General features: G+C 46.1%; 2 protein-coding genes across 2 annotated transcripts; both read right to left on the reverse strand.

The window, feature by feature from the left end:
* Positions 1 to 915: 915 nt before the first annotated feature.
* On the reverse strand, positions 916 to 11803 carry ZNF621 (zinc finger protein 621). Its single transcript, XM_070391546.1, has 6 exons — positions 11745 to 11803; positions 11071 to 11155; positions 8579 to 8647; positions 7146 to 7272; positions 6464 to 6571; positions 916 to 4683 (listed from the first exon to the last, which is right to left on the reverse strand). The coding sequence occupies exons 3-6, from the start codon at positions 8579 to 8581 to the stop codon at positions 3605 to 3607; spliced, it is 1317 nt and encodes a 438-aa protein (XP_070247647.1). The 5' UTR covers positions 8582 to 8647; positions 11071 to 11155; positions 11745 to 11803; the 3' UTR covers positions 916 to 3604.
* Positions 11804 to 13917: 2114 nt separating this feature from the next.
* ZNF620 (zinc finger protein 620) lies at positions 13918 to 20812 on the reverse strand. Its single transcript, XM_070391446.1, is given in 5 exon segments — positions 13918 to 17040; positions 17505 to 17544; positions 17633 to 17810; positions 18717 to 18735; positions 20789 to 20812. Coding segments are annotated over 5 exon segments (1260 nt in total). The 3' UTR covers positions 13918 to 16041.
* Between the last annotated feature and the right edge of the window lie 1564 nt (positions 20813 to 22376).

Below are 22376 nucleotides of genomic sequence, written 5' to 3' on the forward strand. Positions count from 1 at the left end.
TGGAAACCAAACAATTGGGGACTGTGTGAATCTTTTGTCAAATGGGGTGAAAATGAGGGTGGAGACCTGAACAGGGCTCAATCCCCTCTCTGGATTACTAACATCCCAGAAAGGTCAGAAGACCGCTCAAGTCAATCTCAATAGAAACAAATTGAACTATTTGAGGAGGCGGGGTATATATGTATCCAGCTAGGAAATGAAATAACTCCAACCATCTTTTTCTTTTCCCTTTGCTTCCATGGCTAATGCTCGCTGTGCTCTCTAAGATGACAATTTCACTCTTTCTTAGAAATGCCACTTTCCCACCTGGCTGGCGTGGCTCGTGGTTGCGTGTTGACCTATGAACCAGGAGGTCACGGTTCGATTTCTGGTCAGGGCACATGCCCAATTGTGGGGTCAGTCCCCGGTGTGGGGCATGCAGGAAGCAGCCAATCAATGATTCTCTCTCATCATTGATGTTTCTATCTCTGAAATCAATAAAAATATATTTTTTAAATGCCACTTGCTTAAAATCTAGGCACAGGTAAAAGTTTATAAACAATGCTGAATTTTGCCCCTTTCTGCACTAACAAAGACTAAACTTACTGCTTCTCACATTGTTCACTTCCCTCTTGCTAGTGACAAACATTTATCTACCAATATACACTAATTATTTTAAGATCACTTTTGTTGTAATCCTGTAATTATGACAATAACTTCTTCAATTTATAAACAAAGATCCACAGATATTATGATGTATTTTAATACATAATAAGGCCTCTTTTACAATTTATAGCTCATGACTCTCTATATTGCTTAGCCCTCTGGTGACATTAAACTACATCTCAATAGAAACAAATTGAATTATTTGAGGAGGTGAGGTATATATGAATTATGATGAAGGCAATAACTATTTATACAAAGATGCTTTGGTAATTTATTTAAAAAGCACTTATTGAAGCTTTCAACATTCAGGCACTCTGTCAATTATTTGGAAATCGAATGAATTAGACATGGCAGCCAATCATAGATTATTTACTCTTTTCTTACACACACACACAGACACACACACACACACACACACAATGGCGACAAGTTCAAATAAGAACCAGAAATCAATGCCTCTTGTCATATTTTAGCACCAAGATCGCAGAGATCCATCTGATCATTCATTTTGCATTTTCACATGAAAGCCAGGTCAATGTCCAACAGCCCCCCAGCCCTGAACTAGCTGACATGTGCAAATCCCAGCCTCGGGCCACGCATGTTCAAGATAGCACATCTGGTCCCCAGCTCTTGGTTTCTAAGTACCATGTCCCACATCAGGACTCCTTGGAGAAATGGTTGATTCCAGGGCCAGGGCTGGGAAGTAACAGCTAAGCATGGACATCATATTGTAACTAGAAAGCCCAAAAGCACTTTTTAAAAATAGAAACTGTTGTCCAGACAGTGTGGCCCAGTGGTTGAGCATCAACCTATGAACCAGGAGGTCACTGGCCCGGTCAGGGCACATGCCTGGGTTGTGGGTTCAATCCCCAGTAGGGGGCATACAGGAGGCAACTGATCAACGATTCTTATCTTGATCTATCTCTCTCTCTCCCTCTTCCTTCCTCTCTAAAATCAATTTTTAAAAATTTTTTTAATAAAAAATAGGAACTGTTCATAAAAAGATTTATGGAGACAGGAAGTAGATTAGTGGTTGCTTGGGCAGGAGGGACCTTACTGATTTATGGTCATGTTTAATGTTACTAAAAAAATCATTGAATTGTATACCTGAAACGGGAGAATCATTTACATGTAAAATATACCTCAGTATATGTAAAGCAACTTTTAAAAAGTCAGTATCATTTTGTTTTTAATCAGGGGACTGTTCTAGAAGAGATGTAACAACCAAATCCATAGGAAACCTTCATTGGATCTTGGATTGGGGGGAAAAATCAGCTTTAGAAAAGGTACGGAGGAAATCAGATTTTTTAAGGGACTGTAAATGAGATGGTACCCCCACATTGTGGTACATTTTCTTGGGTGTGAGAGTGCTATTGTGATTATGTGGGAGGATTGCCTTAAATTCTCAGGAGATACAGCTGAAGAAGGCAGGGGCGAAGTGTATGATGCCTGCAACTTACTTTGGAATGAGTTAGGAAACTATATGTACGTACGAAGATAGAAGATGCAAATGTGAAAACAATGCTAACAGTTGTTTAATATATAGGGAAGGTATACAGTTATTCATTGTACCATTCTTTCAACTTTTCTACAAGTTTAACAATTTCAAAATAAAATGCTTGGGTAAAATATTTGGGCCACATTTATTTGCTTTAGGGTGGACCTTGAAGAATCTCTGTGTAATGAGTGAGTGAGTTGTGCTAGTAAAACAACTGGGTTATACAGTGGGGCCTTGACTTACGAGTTTAATTCGTTCCGTGACGGAGCTCGTAACTCAAATTACTCGTATGTCAAATCAAAAAGTGAACGAGTGAGACACGTGATGCTGGGCTGATGTTGTGGCGTTCACTGTGACGTTCGCTGCGCCAACTAGCGGTGGGGTATCTGAAGCTGGCTCGTAACTCGAATTTTAGCTCGCAACTCAAAGCAAAAAATCGGCCGAGAGACGGCTCGTATCTCGAAAAACTCGTTAGTCGGGACACTCGTAAGTCAAGGCCCCACTGTACTATTTTCTCCATCCCTCACTTATCACCCCGCCAGATTGGGTTTCCTTTAGCATCTGAGATGAGCCATGTGTCTTCCTACTCCAGGACCTTTGCTGTTCCCTCAGGCCCTCCTTTTTCCTGGATTCTCGCACAACACCCCACACATTTCCTTCACATTTGAATAATCTGTTAAAGTATCTGTCCCACTTCCTTCCCCAAATAACTGTAAGATTCAGGAGGGTGAAGACGTCCGCCATCATTTCCCTGGTTTTCCTACGGTGCCTGGAACACAGTAGATACCCAATATTTTTAAGAGAATGAATAAGTGGTCCCACCAATGTGGCATCCACTGTGGTGAATCTCACTATTGTTAGGGAAGCACCACTTTATCTTAGAATAGCTTTGTCTCTAGGGAACAGTTAACACTTTAGATTCGGGTCTGCTGATGTCCCCTGGAGGTCTCTGCCAGCCTGCTTCTCAGTCTCTCCACCACGGACACTGGTTTGGGGGAAGGCAGAGAATCAAACTGGTTATCTCACACGAGCTTTGGCATAGATGTATGAGATCCTCAATGATCCGAGCCAAGGACAATGCAACTTCAACTGCGTTACTACACCATCTCGAGCTATTCTCAACAATCTACACTCATTTCTAAAGTCTGTTGTTGCAAATTTACTACAATTCTCTACTCTCCTCCATTTCTCTCAGGTTGCTTCTCTCTAATGGCCTAACACAGGGATGTGCTCTCCCAAACTTCTCTAACACCCCAGTGTCCGACCAGCACCCCCACAGATACAGCCATTACTATTCAAGCCAGAAAGGGGCCAAGGCAAAGATCAAGCATTTCCATCCCCCGAAGAAAAGACAACATACTATATAAACACAATCTTTAAATATATAGATTACAATGCAGTGTGTGCTGAAACAGCTGAAACACATGTCAGGTGAAGAAAAAAATACAAATGAAACTCCAATTAGGTTGGAGATTTGCTGGCTGTGAGCGCCATGGGCGTGGCAAGATAAAGCTCACGAGAGGCGAGATGAACCGGGGAAGGCTTGACAGTGGGAGCAAGGCCCGGGAAGACCTGCACTATTTGGACAGGTGGCGAAGGCATTCCAGATGTGGGCAGCAGCACGAACAAAGGCCCAGAGGTAGGAAGGAGCACAGCCTGCGGGAAGGTCAGCGAGGGTGTGGCCACAGCAGGAGCCAAGCACAGGCTCTGGAGAGGACCCGGCGACAAGGCTGAAGAGGGGCACTGGGGACTCGCCAGGACGGGCTTTTTCTCCACGGGGTGCAATTTCTGATGCTGAACAAAACTGCTGTACCATCTGAAGGCTTTCCCACACACCTTACACTCATAAGGCCTCTCTCCAGTGTGCACCCTCTGGTGCTGAATGGAGGCTACCTTCTGTGTGAACGCCTTGCCACACTCCTTACACTGGTAGGGCTTCTCCCCAGTATGAGTTCTCTGGTGGACAATGAAAAGTGACCTACAACCAAAGGCTCTCCAGCATTCCTTGCACTTATAGATTTTCTCCCCTGTGTGTAAGCGCTGATGCTGAAGGTAGGCTGCATTCCTGCGGAAGGCCTTGCCGCACTCCTTGCACTTGTAGGGCTTCTCCCCTGTGTGGATCCTCTGATGCTGAGTCAAGGCTGTGTTGGAACTCAAACCTTTGCCACACTCCTTGCATTCATAGGGCCCTTCCCCAATGTGATTCTTCTCGTGTATAATGCAGTCATAGCTGGACTTGAAAGCTTTGCTACATTCCTTACATTTGAAGGGCTTCTCCCTGGTGTGGCTCATCTGATGCCGAATGAGCCTTGAGTTGTACCTGAAGATTTTCCCACATTCTTTGCACTCATAGAACTTCATTCCCCCTCGAAGTATCAGATTCGGATTCAGGCTGAAAGTGGGCCATGTGGCCTTGCTTTTAAATTCAAGGCGCTGAGAAACATTTCTGATTCCACCTCCCGGCACTCTGAGCCGCTCTGTTTCTCCGGAGGCTTCCTGCTTTACGGCAGGCTCTTCATCCTTGATCCAGGACTCGTCACCTGACCAAAGCAACCATGAGCACTCCAAATTACTGAGCTGGACAGAAAGCAGAATCCAGGGGTCCTAATTCTCTCTTGTAGGAGGCGATTTTTTAAAAATATACCCATGAAATGGCTATTAGCATCCATAGAGGAGGACAAGAGAGAAAAAGAAAAGTAGTAAAATACAACTGTAATGACATTGGAAACAGGATGTGCCTCCTGTAGGGAAGGCTGGAGTTGGGGGTGGGGGGCACTAAGGCAGGTGAAATGGGCAGAATGAGAACTTCAAGAATGAGAGGGAGCCCTAGCCGGTTTGGCTCAGTGGATAGAGCATCGGCCTGAGGACCAAAGGATCCCTGATTTGATTCTGGTCAAGGGCACATAACTTGGTTGCAGGCTCCTCCCTGGCCTGGGTCCTGGTTGGGGCTCATAGAGAAGGCAACCAACCAATGTGTTTCTCTCACATCAACATTTCTGTCTTTCCCTCTTACTTCCACTCTCTAAAAATAAATGGGCTCTTGCTGGTTTGGCTCAGTGGACAGAGTGTCAGCCTGTGGACTGAAGGGTCCCAAGTTCCATTCTGGTCAAGGGCACATGCCAGGGTTGCCCATTAGGGGGCATGCAGGAGGCAGCCAGTCAATGATTCTCTCTCATCATTGATGTCTCTATCTCTCTCTCCCCTCTCCGTTCCTCTCTGAAATCAATAAAAATATATTTTTTAAAAATCAATGGAAAAATAGCCTTGGGTGAGGATTAAAAAAAAATCAGTAAAAATAAAAAAATAAAAAAAACGGGAAGGAAAGAAGGCATGAGCGGGGACAGAGAAAAGAAAAAGGACAGATAAGAGGGATCAGCAGAAATGGAAAATTTTTTAGAGAGAGAGACTCGGAAGAGGAAAAAGACCAGTGAGACTGCTCTGAGGTCAGCTCTAGCATGACGAGGCGGAGCAGGCTGGGAACACAAGTGAGCAAACAACAGATCATAATGCCCCCCCGCCCCCATAGGCCAGGAAACCACCCAAATTCTGAATTCTGAATAATGGCCTAATAATTCCATTTTTGAATGTTCCACGTAATATCCTGAGATAAAAGATTCCTCCAGAAAGTCAGCTGGAACAGAAGTTGGAGATGCCATAGTGGCATCATTACTAAACGAACCATTACTTACAAAATCACAGTATGTGTGAGAAGTGAGGCCTGAAACCTTCTTTCGAAAGAAAAGAAAACCAAGTAATGAAAAGCTCCCAGGACTGGGAAGCAGTCTCGGGGAAATTAGAGGCTATGTGTATGTGCTGGGTGCCATGGTGGGGGGAATGTGCCTTGCCTTCTCCTATGCAACCCCAAATAGGACAAATACAATGTAAACCCAAATATTATGGCATAGGAATCTTTAAACTGCACCAATAAAGGCAAATTAAAATAAAACCCATAGCTGTGGCATAAAGAAATCAGTTTGACCCACAGAATCAAATTTTCCTTAAAATATGGCAAAAACCCTACTCCTCTGCTGCCATGAAAACTGGCATGAAATTAAATATTTCCACAGGAGAGAAAGAAAGTGGTTCAGGAGCTCCTGGGTCACAGCTTTCAGCAGGAGCACGGCCACATGTGTGTGCAGACAGTGTGGCCACGCACTCCGGGGACTGGTCTCTCTGGGCTCGGGGCTGGAACTCAGTGGAGGTCAGAGTGCACCGACTACTGCCTGATGGACAACAGGGAGCTTTGTCTTCTGCTGCAGAAGAAACATTTCCAGTAAACCGGGAAGGCCAAGCCAGAAACTGCTGTATTCTCTTACTCACCTGGACAGATGCCTCGCAAAACCTCTGCTTCCCAAGGATCGGGGCCCCAGGGTGCGCTCCCTCTCTCCAGCTGGGAGATCAGATCAGGCTTGGGGGCTGGAAATGCCACTTCAGTAAGAAAAAAAGACAGACAAGTTGAGGGAGACGTCCAGACCTCTTCCTGAGATCTCTCTAGGCCCAGCTCCTAATGGGCTAGTTGGGAGGGGAGAGAAATGGACCGCCTCGGAGACCAAGGGAGCCAGCCAAGGTCTGAGGATGGGCTTAAAGTGCATGGGCCCTAAAAGGAATGACAGGGAGACAGCCGTGCTCCAAGGAAATTCCAACCTTGCCCTGGCTATTAGAAAGGAAAGCCCCTCAGGAAGGATATATGCACTGATATCCTGGGAGACTCTCCTCAGAGAGGAGGACCCACAACCCCAGGACAAGGGAAGGATGGAGGAACAGGTCACCTAGGGCACCAGGAAGTCCTTCCACTCAGTGCCCAGAATCTCACTCCTCCCTGAGGTGTAAAGAAGTCCGGTTTCAAAACCAAAGGGCACCAGGATCTCCCCACCCAGCATCTCCAAAGGCTGGGACTGCAGAGCTCCCCTGCAGAGTCATCAAACCCAAGGGCTACTAGGGTCCCCCCAAATATCTGAGAAAGATGTCAAACTATCACGAAGAGCCAATGAGAGGGACCTACCCAGGGCGGCCACATTTGCATAGTTCTCCAGCATCACGTCCCTGTACAGGGCCCTTTGCACAGGGTCCAGGCTGGCCCACTGATTCTGGGTGAAGTACACAGCCACGTCCTCAAAGGTCACGGACTCCTGAAACAACAGGTTCCTGCTCAAGCTCTGAGTGAGGGGCAGAAGGTGGCAGCCTGAACTGCAGGTCCCCAACTCTGAGCCCCGTGGAAGGTCTGCTCTATCAAGATCGCCTTAGCCAGTCATTCCACTTCAAACATGGAACCCCAACGCACTCCCATCTGCTCAGCTCTAAGTCATCCTAATCTCATAGCCTGGCATCTGGGGCTCTCTGCCTGGTAACTGCATCAACCCCTGTGGATCTGTCCCTCTGGCACCTCCTATCTCAAGTACTCCATAATCTGGTCACCTTATTTTCTATACACTAACCATTACAGGTAGCTGCCACTCACCCCGTCTCCGCCCATCTAAAGTACGCACGCACAGCCCTAGCTGGTTTGGCTCAGTGGATAGTGCATCAGCCTGCGGACTGAAGGGTTCCGGGTTCGAGGCCGGTCAAGGGCATATGTGCTCAGGTGGTGGGCTCGATTCCCCCAAAGGGGTCGTGCACGAGGCAGCTGATGGGTGATTCTCTCTCATCATTGATGTTTCTCTCTCTCTCTCCCTCTCCCTTACTCTCTGAAATCAATAAAAAAAATTTTTTTTTAAAGTTTTTCCAGCATTTTGCAAATTTCTTTTCATACCTTCTTACTTTATCAAAAAGCTAGCTCTGTTGAAGAAAACCCACAACCTGCCTGTTCCAGTCTCTTCTCTGAACCACCTGTATTCAAACAAGGTTGGCAGTGCCCTGTCTCTGGGCACAGATCCACTGATGTTCCTATCTCTCTCCTTTCCTCTCTTAAATCAATAAAAATATTATTTTTTTAAAAAACACACAGATGGCAAATAAGTTTATGATAAGATGTTTAATATCATATGTCATCTGGGAAATGCAAATTAAAACAGTGAGATACACATCTATCGGAATAGCCAAATCTAGAACAGAACACTGACAACCAAATGCTGGAAGAGTGGCCGAAACCGGTTTGGCTCAGTGGATAGAGCGTCGGCCTGTGGACTGAAAGGTCCCGGGTTCGATTCCGGTCAAGGGCATGTACCTGGGTTGTGGGCACATCCCCAGTAGGAGGTGTGCAGGAGGCAGCTGATCAATGTTTCTCTCTCATCAATATTTCTAACTCTCTATCTCTCTCCCTTCCTCTCTGTAAAAAATCAATAAAATATATTTAAAAAAAATAAAAAAATAAATAAAAAAAAAAAAATGCTGGAAGAGTGGAAGAGGAACTCTCTCATTGCTGGTGGGGGTGCAAAATGGTACAGCCACTTTGGAAGACAGTTTGGCAGTTTCTTACAAAACTAAACACACTCTTACCATATGATCCAGCAATCACGTCCGTGGTATCTTCCCAAATGAGCTGAAAGTTTATGTCCACACAAAAACCTGCACACAGAAGTTTACAGCAGCTTTACTCATAATTGCCAAAACCTGGAAGCAACCACAATGTCCTTAGTAGGTAAGTGTCTAAAACAAACTGTGGTACATCCAGACGAGGGAATATTTATTACTCAACACTAAAATGAAATAAGCTATGAAGCCGTGAAAAGTCATAGAGGAACCTTAAATGAATATGACTAAGTGAAAGAAACCAATCTGAAAAGCCTATACAATATAATTCCAACTATCTGGCATTCTGAAAAAGGCAAAACAATGTCAATAGTTGAAAAGATCAATGGTTTCCAGGGAGGGAGGGATGAATAAGTAGAGCCCAAAGAATTTTTAGGACTATGAAAACACTCTGTATGATGCTATAATGGCGGATACATGTCACATACATTTATAACCCATAAAATGTAAAACACCAAGAATGAACCTGCTCAGCAGGTGTGGCCAAATGGTTAAGCATCAACCTATGAACCAGGAGGTCACAGTACGATTCCTGGTCAGGGTATATGCCGGGGTTCCGGGCCTCATCCCCAGTAGGCGGCTTGCAGGAGGCAGCCAATCAATGATTCTCTCATCATTAATGTTTCTATCTTTCTCTCCCTTTCCCTTCCTTTCTGAAATCAATAAAAATGTATTTTTAAAAAATAACAAAACAAAAAAAGTGAACCCTAATGCAAACTATGGACTCTGGATGATTATGATGCTTCAATGTAGGTTCATCAATTTTAACTAATGTACCACTCTGATGGGGGACAATGATAATGGGGGAGGGTATGCATGTGTGGAGGCAGGAAGGGCATGGGATCTGCTTTTTCTGCTCAATTTTGCTATGAAACTAAAACTTCTCTAAAAAATGAAGTCTAATTACAAATGAAAAAGACAATACTTGCCGAAACTGGTTTGGCTCAGTGGATAGAGCGTCGGCCTGCGGACTGAAAGGTCCCAGGTTCGAGTCCAGTCAAGGGCATGTACCTGGGTTGCGGGCACATCCCCCGTAGATGTGCAGGAGACAGCTGATTGATGTTTCTCTCTCATCGATGTTTCTAACTCTCTATCTCTCTCCCTTCCTCTCTGTAAAAAATCAATAAAATATATTAAAAAAAAAAAAAAGACAATACTTAATCTTTTACCTGATCTACAACATGCAACTGACCAATACCCTTCCACAAACAACTCACCACCACGGAAAACCTTTTAAATAGATAAATCTAACCATGTCACCTCCCCTTTTTAAAATTCTTTAGTGCTTTCCCAGTGAACCCAGAGTAGAAATCAAAGTCTTCATAGTGACCTACCAGACATGTGCCTATATCCCCCATCTCACACTGAACAACTTTCTCTGACTTCCCCATTTCTAAAGTACACCCAGCTTCCCTCACCCCCACCCCGACCCCCTACAGGGGGTTTGCATTTGCTGAACTTCTCTCTGGAAAGTTCTCTCTTCTGCAGTTGCCAAGACCGTTTCTATCGCATCCTTGACATGAGATCCTACCTCTAGGAGACCTCCCCTGGAGAGGTAGCTTCCTTGAGGTGTCTCAAATTTGAGAAGGTATATAAAAACCCCCTGAAGGGCTTTCACAGCAGATGCCCGGCCCGCTATCCTCCTGCCCAGTCTGATGGAGTCTAGGATGGGGCCCAAGACTCTGCAATTCTAATGAGCTCCCAGGTGATGCCCACACTGCCAGTGGACCACACTCTTGAGAAGCATTGTGCTTTCGCAACATGTAATTATGTTATCTTGTGTATCTGTTTGCAGACTGTCCATTTGGCTAATGAGAAAAGGGAACTTGTCTGCATTATTCAACACTATGCACTCAGCATTTGGAAAGTGCGTATGGGAGGAACAATGCTGGTCTCTCTGGGATACGTCTCCTATTTGTGGGGCAATCTCTTCAATGAAGAATTTCTCTGACCTCAGCAGGTGACTTTTCTTTGTAGAACATGATCTAGATTTCCACAGTGGAGGAGAATTTCTAGGCTTGGGTCCCCCTTTTACACTTAAACCTACACATCCAAATGCATCCCTCTCTATACACAAAAGTCTCATTTCCTCCCCCGAGTATTTACTCAAAGAGAAAACCAGAGCCTGGCCACCTTAGGCCTTCTTGGTCCTTTCCTGATCAACTGAGAGCTACTGTGATTTTTTTAAAAAAAATAAATTTGTATTGATTTCAGAGAGAAGGGAGAGGGAGCGAGAGGCAGAAACATCAAGGATGAGAGAGAATCATTGATGGGCTGCCTCCTGCTCGTCCCCCACCAGGGATCAAGTCCACAACCCGGGCAGGGCTCTCATCGGGAATCCAACCGTGACCTCCTGGAGCCTGACCTCCTGGTTCATAAGGCCCGCGCTCAACCACTGAGCCACACCGGCCGGGCGCTAATGTGATTTTTTTAACAGACGGAAAGGAAGCTCGGCTCACCTGAGGCCCAGTTGTTTGGCGCATGGCTGGTGTCCCTGGCTTCGGGCACTGTCTTCTGGGTGTGGAAAAGCAAGAACCTTAGAAGCTAAGAGAAGACGAGCCGTGAGTGCGGGAGCTCAGGTCTGCACCCCCCGCGGCAGCACGGGCAGGAGGCTCTACAGGCCCCTCCGGCTGGTCGCCCCCATCTCCGCATGCAGTGCTCGCCTGGACCTCAGCCAGGCCCGCCCAGTCCCAGGGCTGCGGAGCCCCGCACGGCGGGCGGTGAGATCCGAGACGAGGCGAGCCCCTAGAGTCACCTAAAACCCCAAAGCAGCTCTTGCAGGGACCATGACATGGACCCACAAACGGTGCCTGTGGAAAGGCGGGACAGGGTGCTTGGCTGCGGATAAAGAGTAAAACGGCGTTCTAGGGGGTGATGCTGGCCGAGACCCCGAACACAGAAACGTCAGGGAAGCAGGGACCCCGACACGGACACTCAGCAGCGGGCGCCGGGGGCTGTTGGGGTGGAAAAGAGGGTCGCGCTGCGGCGGGCAGGGGCTGGCCCGGGCTCCGGAGGCCGCGCAGACCCCTCGGCGGCGTCCGCGAGGCCCGGACCCGGGTCAGGGAGGCGCGAGCCACCAACGGGACCGAGCTCGGGGCGCCAGGGAAAGTGAGGAGACCGGCACCGGGCGGACCTGGCACGGAGAACTCGCTGGGACGCACACGCCTCCTCGCCGAACCGCGAAAAGCTGGCGGCTAAACGCCGACGCGGAAGCGAGCGCGTGCGCCCAGCGCCCCTCTAGGCCGCCGGAGGCCGCCCGTCTCGGTGGTCCTGGCGCCCGCCCCCACGTGACTGGGCCGGCCGCGGAAGGGGTGGGGCTGGGGGCGGGTCCCTGCCTTCGCCGCCCCTCGCTGGTGGGGGTCGAGGGGCCCCTGGCAGCTGCGACTCTTGTTGCAGGGTTGGGACTGGGGTGTCGCGGCTCGGATACAGCCTCGCTGCGCTCAGACCTCAGCCTCTAGGCCCAGTGGGGCCGCAGGTGACGGACTGCCCCACAGGCTGTCGGCCGCGGTTACTCCGTGGGTCACCTGGGCTGTGCAGGTGTGGGGGGATGGCTCCTGTTTGTCATCTCTTAGGGGCCTAAGCCAAGGATCCTGCTTGGGTCCTAGGCTGAGCAGCCCTTAGGAAAACCATGGTCCCCACCTGCCTTTTTATTTTTATATTTAACTTTATTGATGAAAGTATTACAATGTCACCCTTTTTTCCCCCATTAACCCCCTCCACCCACACCTCCTCCCAGGCCTTCACCACACTATTGTCTGTGTCCATGGGTTATACATGTAAGCTCTTTGCTTAATCTCTACCCACTTACCCAGGCATCTTCCCTCTGAAATTTGTCAGTCTGTCCTATGCTTCTATGTCTCTGTTTCCACCTGCCCCCTCCTTCCTAGGACCTAGACCTGTGGGGGACCTTTGGAACAGATTCATTTAACAACAAAAATAATGGTGACTAAGGTTGCCAGGCGTCCTGTGTATACAGGACATGCCCTATATTACATGGCTTAGTCCTGTTCTTTCCCAGAACAGCTTCACCAGAGGGACAGCGTGCAGGTAGCACTGACCCGGGTCAGAGGCAGCTACATGGCAAGGTGAATCAGGAGAGATGGCAAACGTTAGTCTTTGCAGCTGTCAAGGAATCTACACATGGATCAAATTAAAGTCTGGAACAGAAAAGCACACTATCCCCAGCCACTAGCCCATGCAATAAGTCAAGAAAAAGAAAATGCATCCAAAATGGGAAAAGACGTAAAAGGCTTTGTCAATGTTACAAAAGCCTATGGAATCTACAAATGTCACTAGAACTAATAAGTGAGTTGTGCAAGTTTGCAGGCTAAAAGATCAAAATACAAAAATTAATTATATTTCTGTATACCATCAATGAAAATTAGGAATTTACTATTTATTAGAGCATCAAAAACATGAAATATTTAGACATAAATCTGAGAAAACATATAAAAGACCTAAACAGTAAAAGAAATTAAGATCTAAATGAATAAAACACTGCTAAAAGAAATTAAGATCTAAATAAATGAATACATTTACAATGTTCACGAGTCAAAAGACTCTCTAAATAGTTACAATGTCAGTTATTCCAAAACTGATCTATAGATTCAATACAAAATCCTAGAATGTGCTTTGTAGTAATAGACAAAATGATTCTAAAATTCGCATGGAAATGCAAAGGACCTAAAATGGCCTAAACAACTTTGGCAAAAACCAAAGTAGGATCACTGACACTACATGGCTTCAATTAAGGCAGTGTGTTCATGGCATCAAAATAGACAAATAGATCAGTGCAACAAAACAGGATCTAGTGCTAGGCCCACACAGACAGGGACAACTGATTTGTGACAATGGTGCAAAGACAATTCAGAAGAGAAGGAACCATGCTTTCAAAAAATGGTGCTACAATAGGTGATCCATTTAAAAAGGGAAGGGGGGAGGAACTTAGGTCCATACCTCACACCCTGTACAAAATTTAATTCAAAACAGATGATAGATCTAAATGTAAAACTTTAAACTATAAAAACAGGAAGGAAAAATAGAAAAAAGCCTTTATAAACTTGGGTAAGGCAAATATTTCTTACATATGACACTGAAAGCACAATCCATAAAAGAACTGAAAAACTGGACCTCATCAATATTGAAATCTGCTCTTCAAAAGCTACTGTTAAGAGAATGAAAAGACAAACCACAAGCGGGAAGAAAATATTTGGAAATCACATCTATGAAAGAGGACTTGTGTCAATAGTATATAAAGACCTCTCACATATCAATAAAAAAAAAAACCAATTAAAACAAAGGCAGAAAATATGAACTTTACCAAAGAAGACATATGGAAGGTAAGTAAGACATGACAATATACACGATAGCATTAGTCATTAGGGAAATGCAAATTAAAACCTCAATAAGATAGCGTTATACACTTATCAGAATAGTTAAAATGAAATATCAAGTGTAGGCAAAGATGTATTAGGAGTGGAACTCTCATACAATGGGGGAATGTAAATGCCACAACTTTGTAGAACAATTCTGAAGATTCTTAAAAACCTAAATATACCTATCTAGGACCTGGCTATTCCACTCCTGGCATTTACCAGGATAAATAAAAGCATATACATTTACAAACACTTGAACACAAATGTTCACGGAAGTTTTATATGTAACAACCAGAAACTAGAAACAACCCACATGGCCATCAAGAGATGAATGGACAAACTGTGATATATCCATAGTGCAATACTACTCAGAAATAAAAAGGAATGAACCACTGGTGTATGCAACATGGGTGCACAGCAAAATAATTATTCCAAGTGAAAGACACTGGACCAGAGAAAAGTACCTAGTGTGACAACATCCATATAAAATCCTAGAAAAGGAAAATGAAGGCAAAGTGACAGAAAGCACATCAGTGGTTACCTGTGGGGAGCCAGGAGAGAGAATTACAGGGGCATAAGCAAAATTTGGGAAGTCTGGCCATTTATTATCTTGTGATTGTTTCATTGGTATATACGTAAGTCAAAACATATCAATCACATTCCAATAAATAGCATTTTTGTTTATTATGCTCCAGTCACTGTGCTAAGCACCTCTACATGTATTAATGCAGCTAATCCTCAACACAGAACTATGAGGTAGATTGTCATCCCTATTTTACAGATAAAGAAATTAGCATCGAGTTTCTATAACTTAACCCTCTGCTTCCTGCAGTGGGCCGTCAAGCTGTCTGCAAAAGTGGTAGCTAATTCCCTGAGTGAAAAAAAAAAACTTGATGAAGTTGCTAAGAAATGTTCCCGGCTGTGAGGTCACTTGGAACAGCAATGAGATGGATAAATTTAAGACAGATAGCATCTTGCATCTGATTCAGAGTACACACACCCCAACTTTTGCAAAGGCACAGACAGCAATTGAGTGGTCAAGAGTAACTTCGGAGTAATAAGTAGTGTGGGTGGGCTGCACCCGAGGTAGGTCTCTGAAAACTTGAACTCTCTTAGAATGTCCTAGATGCAGATAGCTCCAATGGACAAGGTCCCTGTGTTGGTGAGTTTGGGAGACTTCTAATATTCATATTGTAATAGGTGTCCATATATCTTTATCTTTCTGGTTTACCCCTTGTTTAATGTTGCACATCTGAAGGGAGATACATGGGACATATAAGTTTTAAGATTTAAAGGGTCTGAAATGTCTTTAATTCTGGACGAAATGATATTCCCTTAGAATTTTGAAGGCATGCACCGTAGTCACCTAACTTTCAAGGTTACTACTGAGAAATGGGATGCCATTTTTTTTTTATCCCTGATTTTTTGTTTTCTCTCTCTAGATATTTTTTAGGATCTCTTCAAACCTGGTATTCTAATCCGTCTTGCTGGGCACTTAGTATAGCCTTCCAGTCTAGAAACTTACATTCCTTTCATGTTTGTAAGTTTTGAGGTTTGTTCTTTTGTCTTTCCTAACTGTAAAGAAAGTTCATGTTGGGGAAACAAGGGCTCAGAGAATTTGGGGAAGCCAAGAGTCTGAATTAAACATCTTACTGGGACAGGAGAGAAGTGGGCATTCCAGTTACCCAGAGCTGTAGGAACAGAGGCATACAGTTAAGAATTAGCACAGTACAGTACAGCCCTGGCCAGGTGGCTCAGTTGGTTGGAACATGGTCATATACACCAAAAGGTCGTGGGTTCAATTCCCAGTCAGGGCACATAACTAGGTTGTGGGTTAAATCCCAGTTGGGGCACATACGGAAGGCAACCGATCACTGTTTCTTTCACATCGCTGTTTCTCTCTCTCTCTCCTTCTCCCTCTCAAATCAATACACATATCCTTGGGTGAGGATTTTTTTTAAAAAAGAATGAGCACAGTCCAGGAAGAACAGTGATGACACTGACAAAAAACATGAAGACGGGAGACACCAGGAAAGGCAGTGAGCCCAGCTGTGGCTAGTCCTCCTTCTGGACAGATGCCTTCTGCGTGTGAAGTTTCTTATGTAGAAAGAATCTTCCACACCAGCTAAAGGTTTTCCCACATACCTTACACTCGTAAGGTCTCTCACCAGAGTGCACTCGCTCGTGCTGAACCAGGGTGAATTTCTGAACGAATGCCTTCCCACACTCCTTACATTCAAAAGGTTTCTCCCCGGTGTGAATGCGCTGATGCTGAGTCAAGGCTGTGTTGGAGCTCAACTGCTTCCCACACTCTTCACACTCATAGAGTCTCTTCCCCGTGTGGAACCTCTGGCGCTGGAGGAAGACGGAGCTGCTACTGAAGGCCTTGCCGCTCTCCTCACACTCATAGGGCTTCTCTCCAGTGTGGATTCTCTCGTGCTGAATCAAGGCTGTGTCTGAACTTACGCCTTTCCCATACTCTTTACATTTAAATTGTTTCTTTCCAGTGTGAACTACCTGGTGCCGAGTAGGTAGTGCGTTATATGAGTTACATCTGCAGTCTTTCCCACATTCTTTGCATTCAAAAGACTTTTCACCAGTGTGACATCTCTGATGTCGGTGGAAGTCGGCCATTCGACTGAAGTATCTGTGACATTTTCTACATTCATAAGGTATCTGACCACCAGGGACTGGCTGATTCGCAGTGAGTTGTGTGTTGACGCTAATGTTTTTTGCTAATTTCTCACACTTCTCCCCACTCTCAATAGCCTGGGCCTCATGATACTGGAATGACCCACCAGTGAAATTTCTCCTCTCTGACTCTGCCTTCGTAACTAGCCAGTGGCTGTGCTGCTGCCCTGGGCTGCTCCCAAGATCAAGGTCCTGGGGAACATTCCCTGGCAGCCCTGCCAGTGTCAGTCTGCGGGACTCTGGTTCTTTGGCAACGTGTTCCTTTGGAGTGGATTTTTCCTTCTCAATTCTGGTCTCACCCCCTGGAATCACAAAAAGAAAACACAGCCATCAGCCCCTGATGTTGCAAACAGAAGACTTGTGCTGCAGGGGAAACAGGAGCAGGTGGATCTAAATTGCCGAGCGTGTGGCTATTTTCCAGTCTGTGCAGAAAAGGGCACCAAAGATCACCACCCAGCAGAGCCCCCTAGAATGAAGACTCCGGGGGGGAGAAGCAGGTGAGGCCAGGCAGCATTCCCATAAAGAGCATCAAGACGGGGAGACAGAAAAGACTGTTAACTAGGGCAAAAGACCAAGAGCTTTCCCCCAAGTGACCGGGATGGATAAAAGGGCAGACAGAGCGAAGTGATGAACAGAGACCCTCGGTGAGAGGAAGACCGCCGAGACGGGAGAAGAAGGGGGAGAGTCCTGGAATCATCCCTCACTCATTGGAGGACAGGGACACAAAGGGGCTCTGCTGAGCTCCCAAGAAACCTTCATTTCCCACCGTGCATAAGGCAGAGCCCCTCCCAGGGCTGGAGGGTCAGCCGACTTCAAAACCTGAGAACCCAGGGCTCTCCCCACCCAATAGCTTCTGGGGAGCTCAGCCTTTAGAGCAACTGCCCATGAGGGTGTTTAGAGACCCACAAAGTCTAAGGAAGAAAGAGGACAGGATGCTCAAAAGGTAGAGGCAGACAATACAGGGAGAATAAATGTCTTACCCACGAAAGCCACATTTGCATAGTTCTCCAGCATCACCTCCCTGTAGAGGGCCCTCTGCACAGGGTCCAGGATGTCCCATTCATTCTGAGTGAAGTACACGGCCACGTCCTCAAAGCTCACCGGCTCCTGAAACAACAGGTTCCGGCTCAAGCCTGGATGAGGGCAGTGGAGCCTAAGTACAGGGGCAGAGGCCCACTGGGTCAGGTGGTATAGTCAAGGACAGCTAGCCAGCACCCTCCCCCACCACAGGGGCCAGCCCTCAGCCAGCAGTGCCCTCCTCACTGCACCCCCTGTGGTCATCCCCTGTGGATCTCTGCGCTGACTCTGCCATGCCCTGCTCTGTGTACCTGTCAGTCCCTCTGGCTCCTTCCCTCTACCTGGGCCTTGTGTGCACGTGCACAGGAACATCTGAATAAACACAGCCCACACACAGCACTTTTGTACTGATCTCCACTCCCTCCTCGATCCCACTAAAGTGATAGTAACATCATGGCCCACGAGGAGGTGTTAACAAAATGTTAGAAGGCAGAAAATAAAGGATGGGTGGTATCTAAGTTAGAAAAGCAGAGAAAGCTGAATCTTAACTGCTAGCAGAGGGGGAAGCAAACCAAAAGGAGATCAATTCACACCACAGGACCAAGGATGAGCTCAGGATATTTTGGTAAAATATTCTCTCTGTTTAAAAGCACCAGGGAGGAGGGAGGGCCCACAAAGTATTTAGGACAATGAATGAAAAACATCTATACAAAGGCACTGCATTGAGAAGTCTCAGGAAAATGAGAACATGAAAAGGATCCTAAAGGCTTTGGAGAAGGAAAAACAACACACACATGAAGACTGGAGAGTCACTACATGGCAAAAGTAAGGGAAATGGTTTTCAAAATGCTAAGGGAAAACTTCCATTTCTCATCTACAGGGATTCAATGATCCGATTAGCCTCCAGCCTGAACAAAATTACATAAACCAACAGTTTTTAAGATACTGGTTATCAAGCAATGAAAGACCACTCCTGAGACATGGGAAACAAAGAGGTGAGCCCCATGATTCCCCAAGCTTACTACGCTGGAAGTTTCCAGGCTATAATGCAGGGAGGGCAAACTGAGACAGATACTGGCAGATCGTGATAGAGTCTGAGGGGACCAAGACAGCTGGAATTTATAGGACAGAAAAGCAGAGAGGAAAGAGCTGAACAGGAAAAGAATACAAGTCACCTGCAGACAGTTCCCCTAGAAAATTTAACAGAGTACTGATCAAGGCATGGCTGTAAGTAAATGACCCAAAGCCAGGGAAAGGATCCTTTGAAAGGACTGAAGGGAACAATGCCTGGCATTCACTAACAGAGAACATTAAAATCCTATATAATAAACCCCTAATATGCAAATTGACCAAACAGCAGAAGGACCAGTGGAAAGACTGGTCGCTATGATGCACACTGCCACCAGGGGGCAGACGCTCAATGCAGAAGCTGCCCCCTGGTGGTCAGTGTGCTCCCACAGGGGGAGCGCCACTAAGCCAGAAGCTGGTGAGCACAGCAGTGGTGGTGCGAGCCTCTCCCGCCTCCGCTGCAGGCAGGCAGTAAGGAGCGAGGGTTCCCAGACTGCAAGAGGGATGTCTGACTGCCAGCTTAGGCTCGATCCCCAGGTATTGGGATTAAGCCGGCAGGTGGACATCCCCCGAGGGGTCCTGGACTGTGAGAGTGAGACGGCACAGGCCAGACTGAGGGAGCCCCCCCCCTCCCGTGTACGAATTTCGTGCACTAGGCCTCTAGTAGTTATTATAAATGTATACCATATGTTTAAAAATTAAATAGATACAAAATATATTTCTTTAAAAAATCCAAATCAAACTTCTAGATACGAAAACTCCAATGTCCGAGATGAAAATTAACGGCAAATCAGAAATTGCACGGGTTGGGGCGGGGAAGGGAGAAGTGCATGTAAAGCATAGCAATACCAAATGAAACAGAGAGAAAAAAGACAAAGGCAAAAAGAGCAGCAATAATGACAGCTGCTCTCACCACTTCTTCTCAATACTGAACTGGAGGTTCTAGCCAGTGCAAATAGGCAAGAAAAATAAAGGCATCCAGACTTGAAAGAAAAAAATAAAACTCTTTATTCATAGATGGCATGTCTATGTAGAAAATCCAATGGGATCTACAAAATAATTATTAGAATTGTGTTATCCAAGGATAACAATCTTGTGGATGGGGTGAAAGGGGTCTTCACTGTATGCAGTGTTGCAATTTCCACTTTTCAGTTAATTTCTACTTTTCAGCCTCAATGCCAAATCTATCCCAGTCAATCCCTCCATACTCACTTTTTTCCCATTGCAATTATCTTACTTTGGGCATTCTCATCTCTCCAATTGTGACAGATTCAAAATGGAAGCCATTGGCCCAGACAACTCAAGGTCTGGATGCAGAGCTGACACCTACTCTCCTGACATCTGTGGACAAAAAGGGACCAAATACTAAACCTGACAAGCTCAGGGGAGGCCTGCGTGGCAGCCTTTCAAACTCAAGTAACCGCATAGGGATGGTTTTAAATTAAGACTTTTGAACTAAAAGCAGTGTATGGCATAGTCATGCCTAAGGCATTTTTCCCTAACAAAGGTCAATCCTCACCTTAATTAAGGCTGTCTCTGGTCTTTTTGCATCTAAGATAACACACCAGAAAAACATGCCTTTGCAATAACAAAGTAATTGCTCTTTTTCTGGAGTCCTCAAAGAGCGGACACCAGTAGAGACAACAGATCCCCTCATAGTTATCATGTTAAACGTAGACCTTAACTTGTACCCACCTACGTAAAAGAAGTGTCTATCACTTTACTTTTTATCCAATCCGCCCCACCCCCCGCCCACCCCCCCACACACACCCCTTGCTTTCTGCTGCCTCACTAATCTATCACCCATGGATTTCAATTAGCCCACATAAGCCTTCTCTTTTGGCTGTAATGTATAAAATAAGATGCAAAACTACCATTTTCCAGAGCATTTTCTCAATCTGTTGAGGTTCTGCTTCCTGTCAATTATCAGTTTGGCTTGAGTAAACTCCTAACAGGTCTGAACGCTTCTGACATTGACACATCGGAAGGATGGGGATCCACAGAGGCTGAGAGGATGCTGGCTCACCCGGTGCCACGTGGCCTGGACCATGCCGCCCTCGAGGTTCTAGAGGTGAGACTGAGGAGAAATAAGGAGGCGCGGGTAAAATTCATGCTGCCTCGCACCCTGCGACTGTGCTCTCTTCGCCTCGGGCCCCATTCCTCCCGCCACCTCCTCACCCCAAAGGCAGAGCTGGAAACAAACCTGTTCGCCAGCCCGGGAGGCGAGCCCCAACTTGCCCCGACGGCTAACCCGAGCGGCGCAGGCGCAGGAGCAGGGGAAGCGTGGGAACGAGACCTCGGTCCTCTAGGGAAGCGCGGCCGGCCCAGCCGGAAGTGCGTGCACCGCTTCCTCTCTAGAAAGCTGGGAAGCCGCTCGCCTCTATGGTTCCCTATCCCAGCCGCAGAGACCACTGTCCCTACTTTCGCAGAAAGTTGCCGGCCCCAGGCTCGGGTCCTGCAGGGCCACCCTCCGGGGACCTCGAGCCATACAAGTTACAATCCTGTGATTTACCCAGCGTTCTCTGGCGTTTGCCACTACGGGCTGCTCTGCCAGGCAGCGAGGGGATCATTGCTCCGTGTGCCAGAGCTGCCTGGGTGCTGTGGCTGCGCCAGCCCGCCCGCAGCGGGAGCCTTGGAAGTGGGAAGAGCTGTTAAGTTTTAACCTTTCTAATAAACTGTTAACAGGAAGGAGTTCTATGATGAGCTGTCCCTGTCAATTATCAAGCCTCAGAAGGCAGTCCAATTTATAGCTGGTTACTCAGAAGGCCTGGGACTTGTGATTGCATCTGAAGTGGGAGCAGACCTCTACACCTCTTGGTAGTCAAGTGTCAGAATTGCACTGGTTGCTGTGGAGTATAAAACCCATACATTTACTATGAGAAATGCTGTAAGAAATAGTTCATATAAGGACAAAAATAATACAGACAAGTAAGCCAAGTCTATCACTCATGAAGCCTAAGTGGAAGAAACACTAGAGGATGCAGTAACTGAAAACCAGAAAATGAACCCAAAGGCAGTAAAACCAAGAAACCAGTAAGATGGCTTACTTAGGCCTAAGTGGCACTACCACCACTTAGTTGGTTTAGACCAGTGATTTTCAACTTTTTTCATCTCATGGCACACATAAATGACTAAATTCTGTGGCACACACAAAAAAAGGGGGTATAATTTTAATTCTCTAGACAACTCCTGAACCCTCACAGGCCAGGTACCCCAAAACTGACTGCATTTCCTTTACCACAGAAGCTATTACACTATTATCACTTGACTATTAATACCAAGCCAAAATGATTTTGTCCATTTCCCAGTCAGGTTTAGGAAATCAGCTTTTGATTAGAAATGATAGGCAACCGAACTTAGAATATATCTTATTAAACCCTCACGCATCCAAAGCTGCTAGAATTTTGTGTGTTTGTATGGAAAATATATTTGTACAAGAAAAAAAAATCACCTGATGTTCTAATCATCATTTCCCATGAGAACATTAACTAGTTATCCACTTAGTGTGATGGCTTTAAACTACCTGAAAGCAGGCAGAATGAGACAAAGGAACTGATTTTCTAACAATGACATCAACCTTCCTACTATCAATATCCTTCGCAATCCCTGCCCCG

The sequence above is a fragment of the Myotis yumanensis genome, unplaced genomic scaffold (assembly GCF_028538775.1).
Source record: "Myotis yumanensis isolate MYYU_CA2020_CCGP unplaced genomic scaffold, mMyoYum1.0.hap1 SCAF_14, whole genome shotgun sequence".
NCBI lineage: Eukaryota > Metazoa > Chordata > Mammalia > Chiroptera > Vespertilionidae > Myotis > Myotis yumanensis.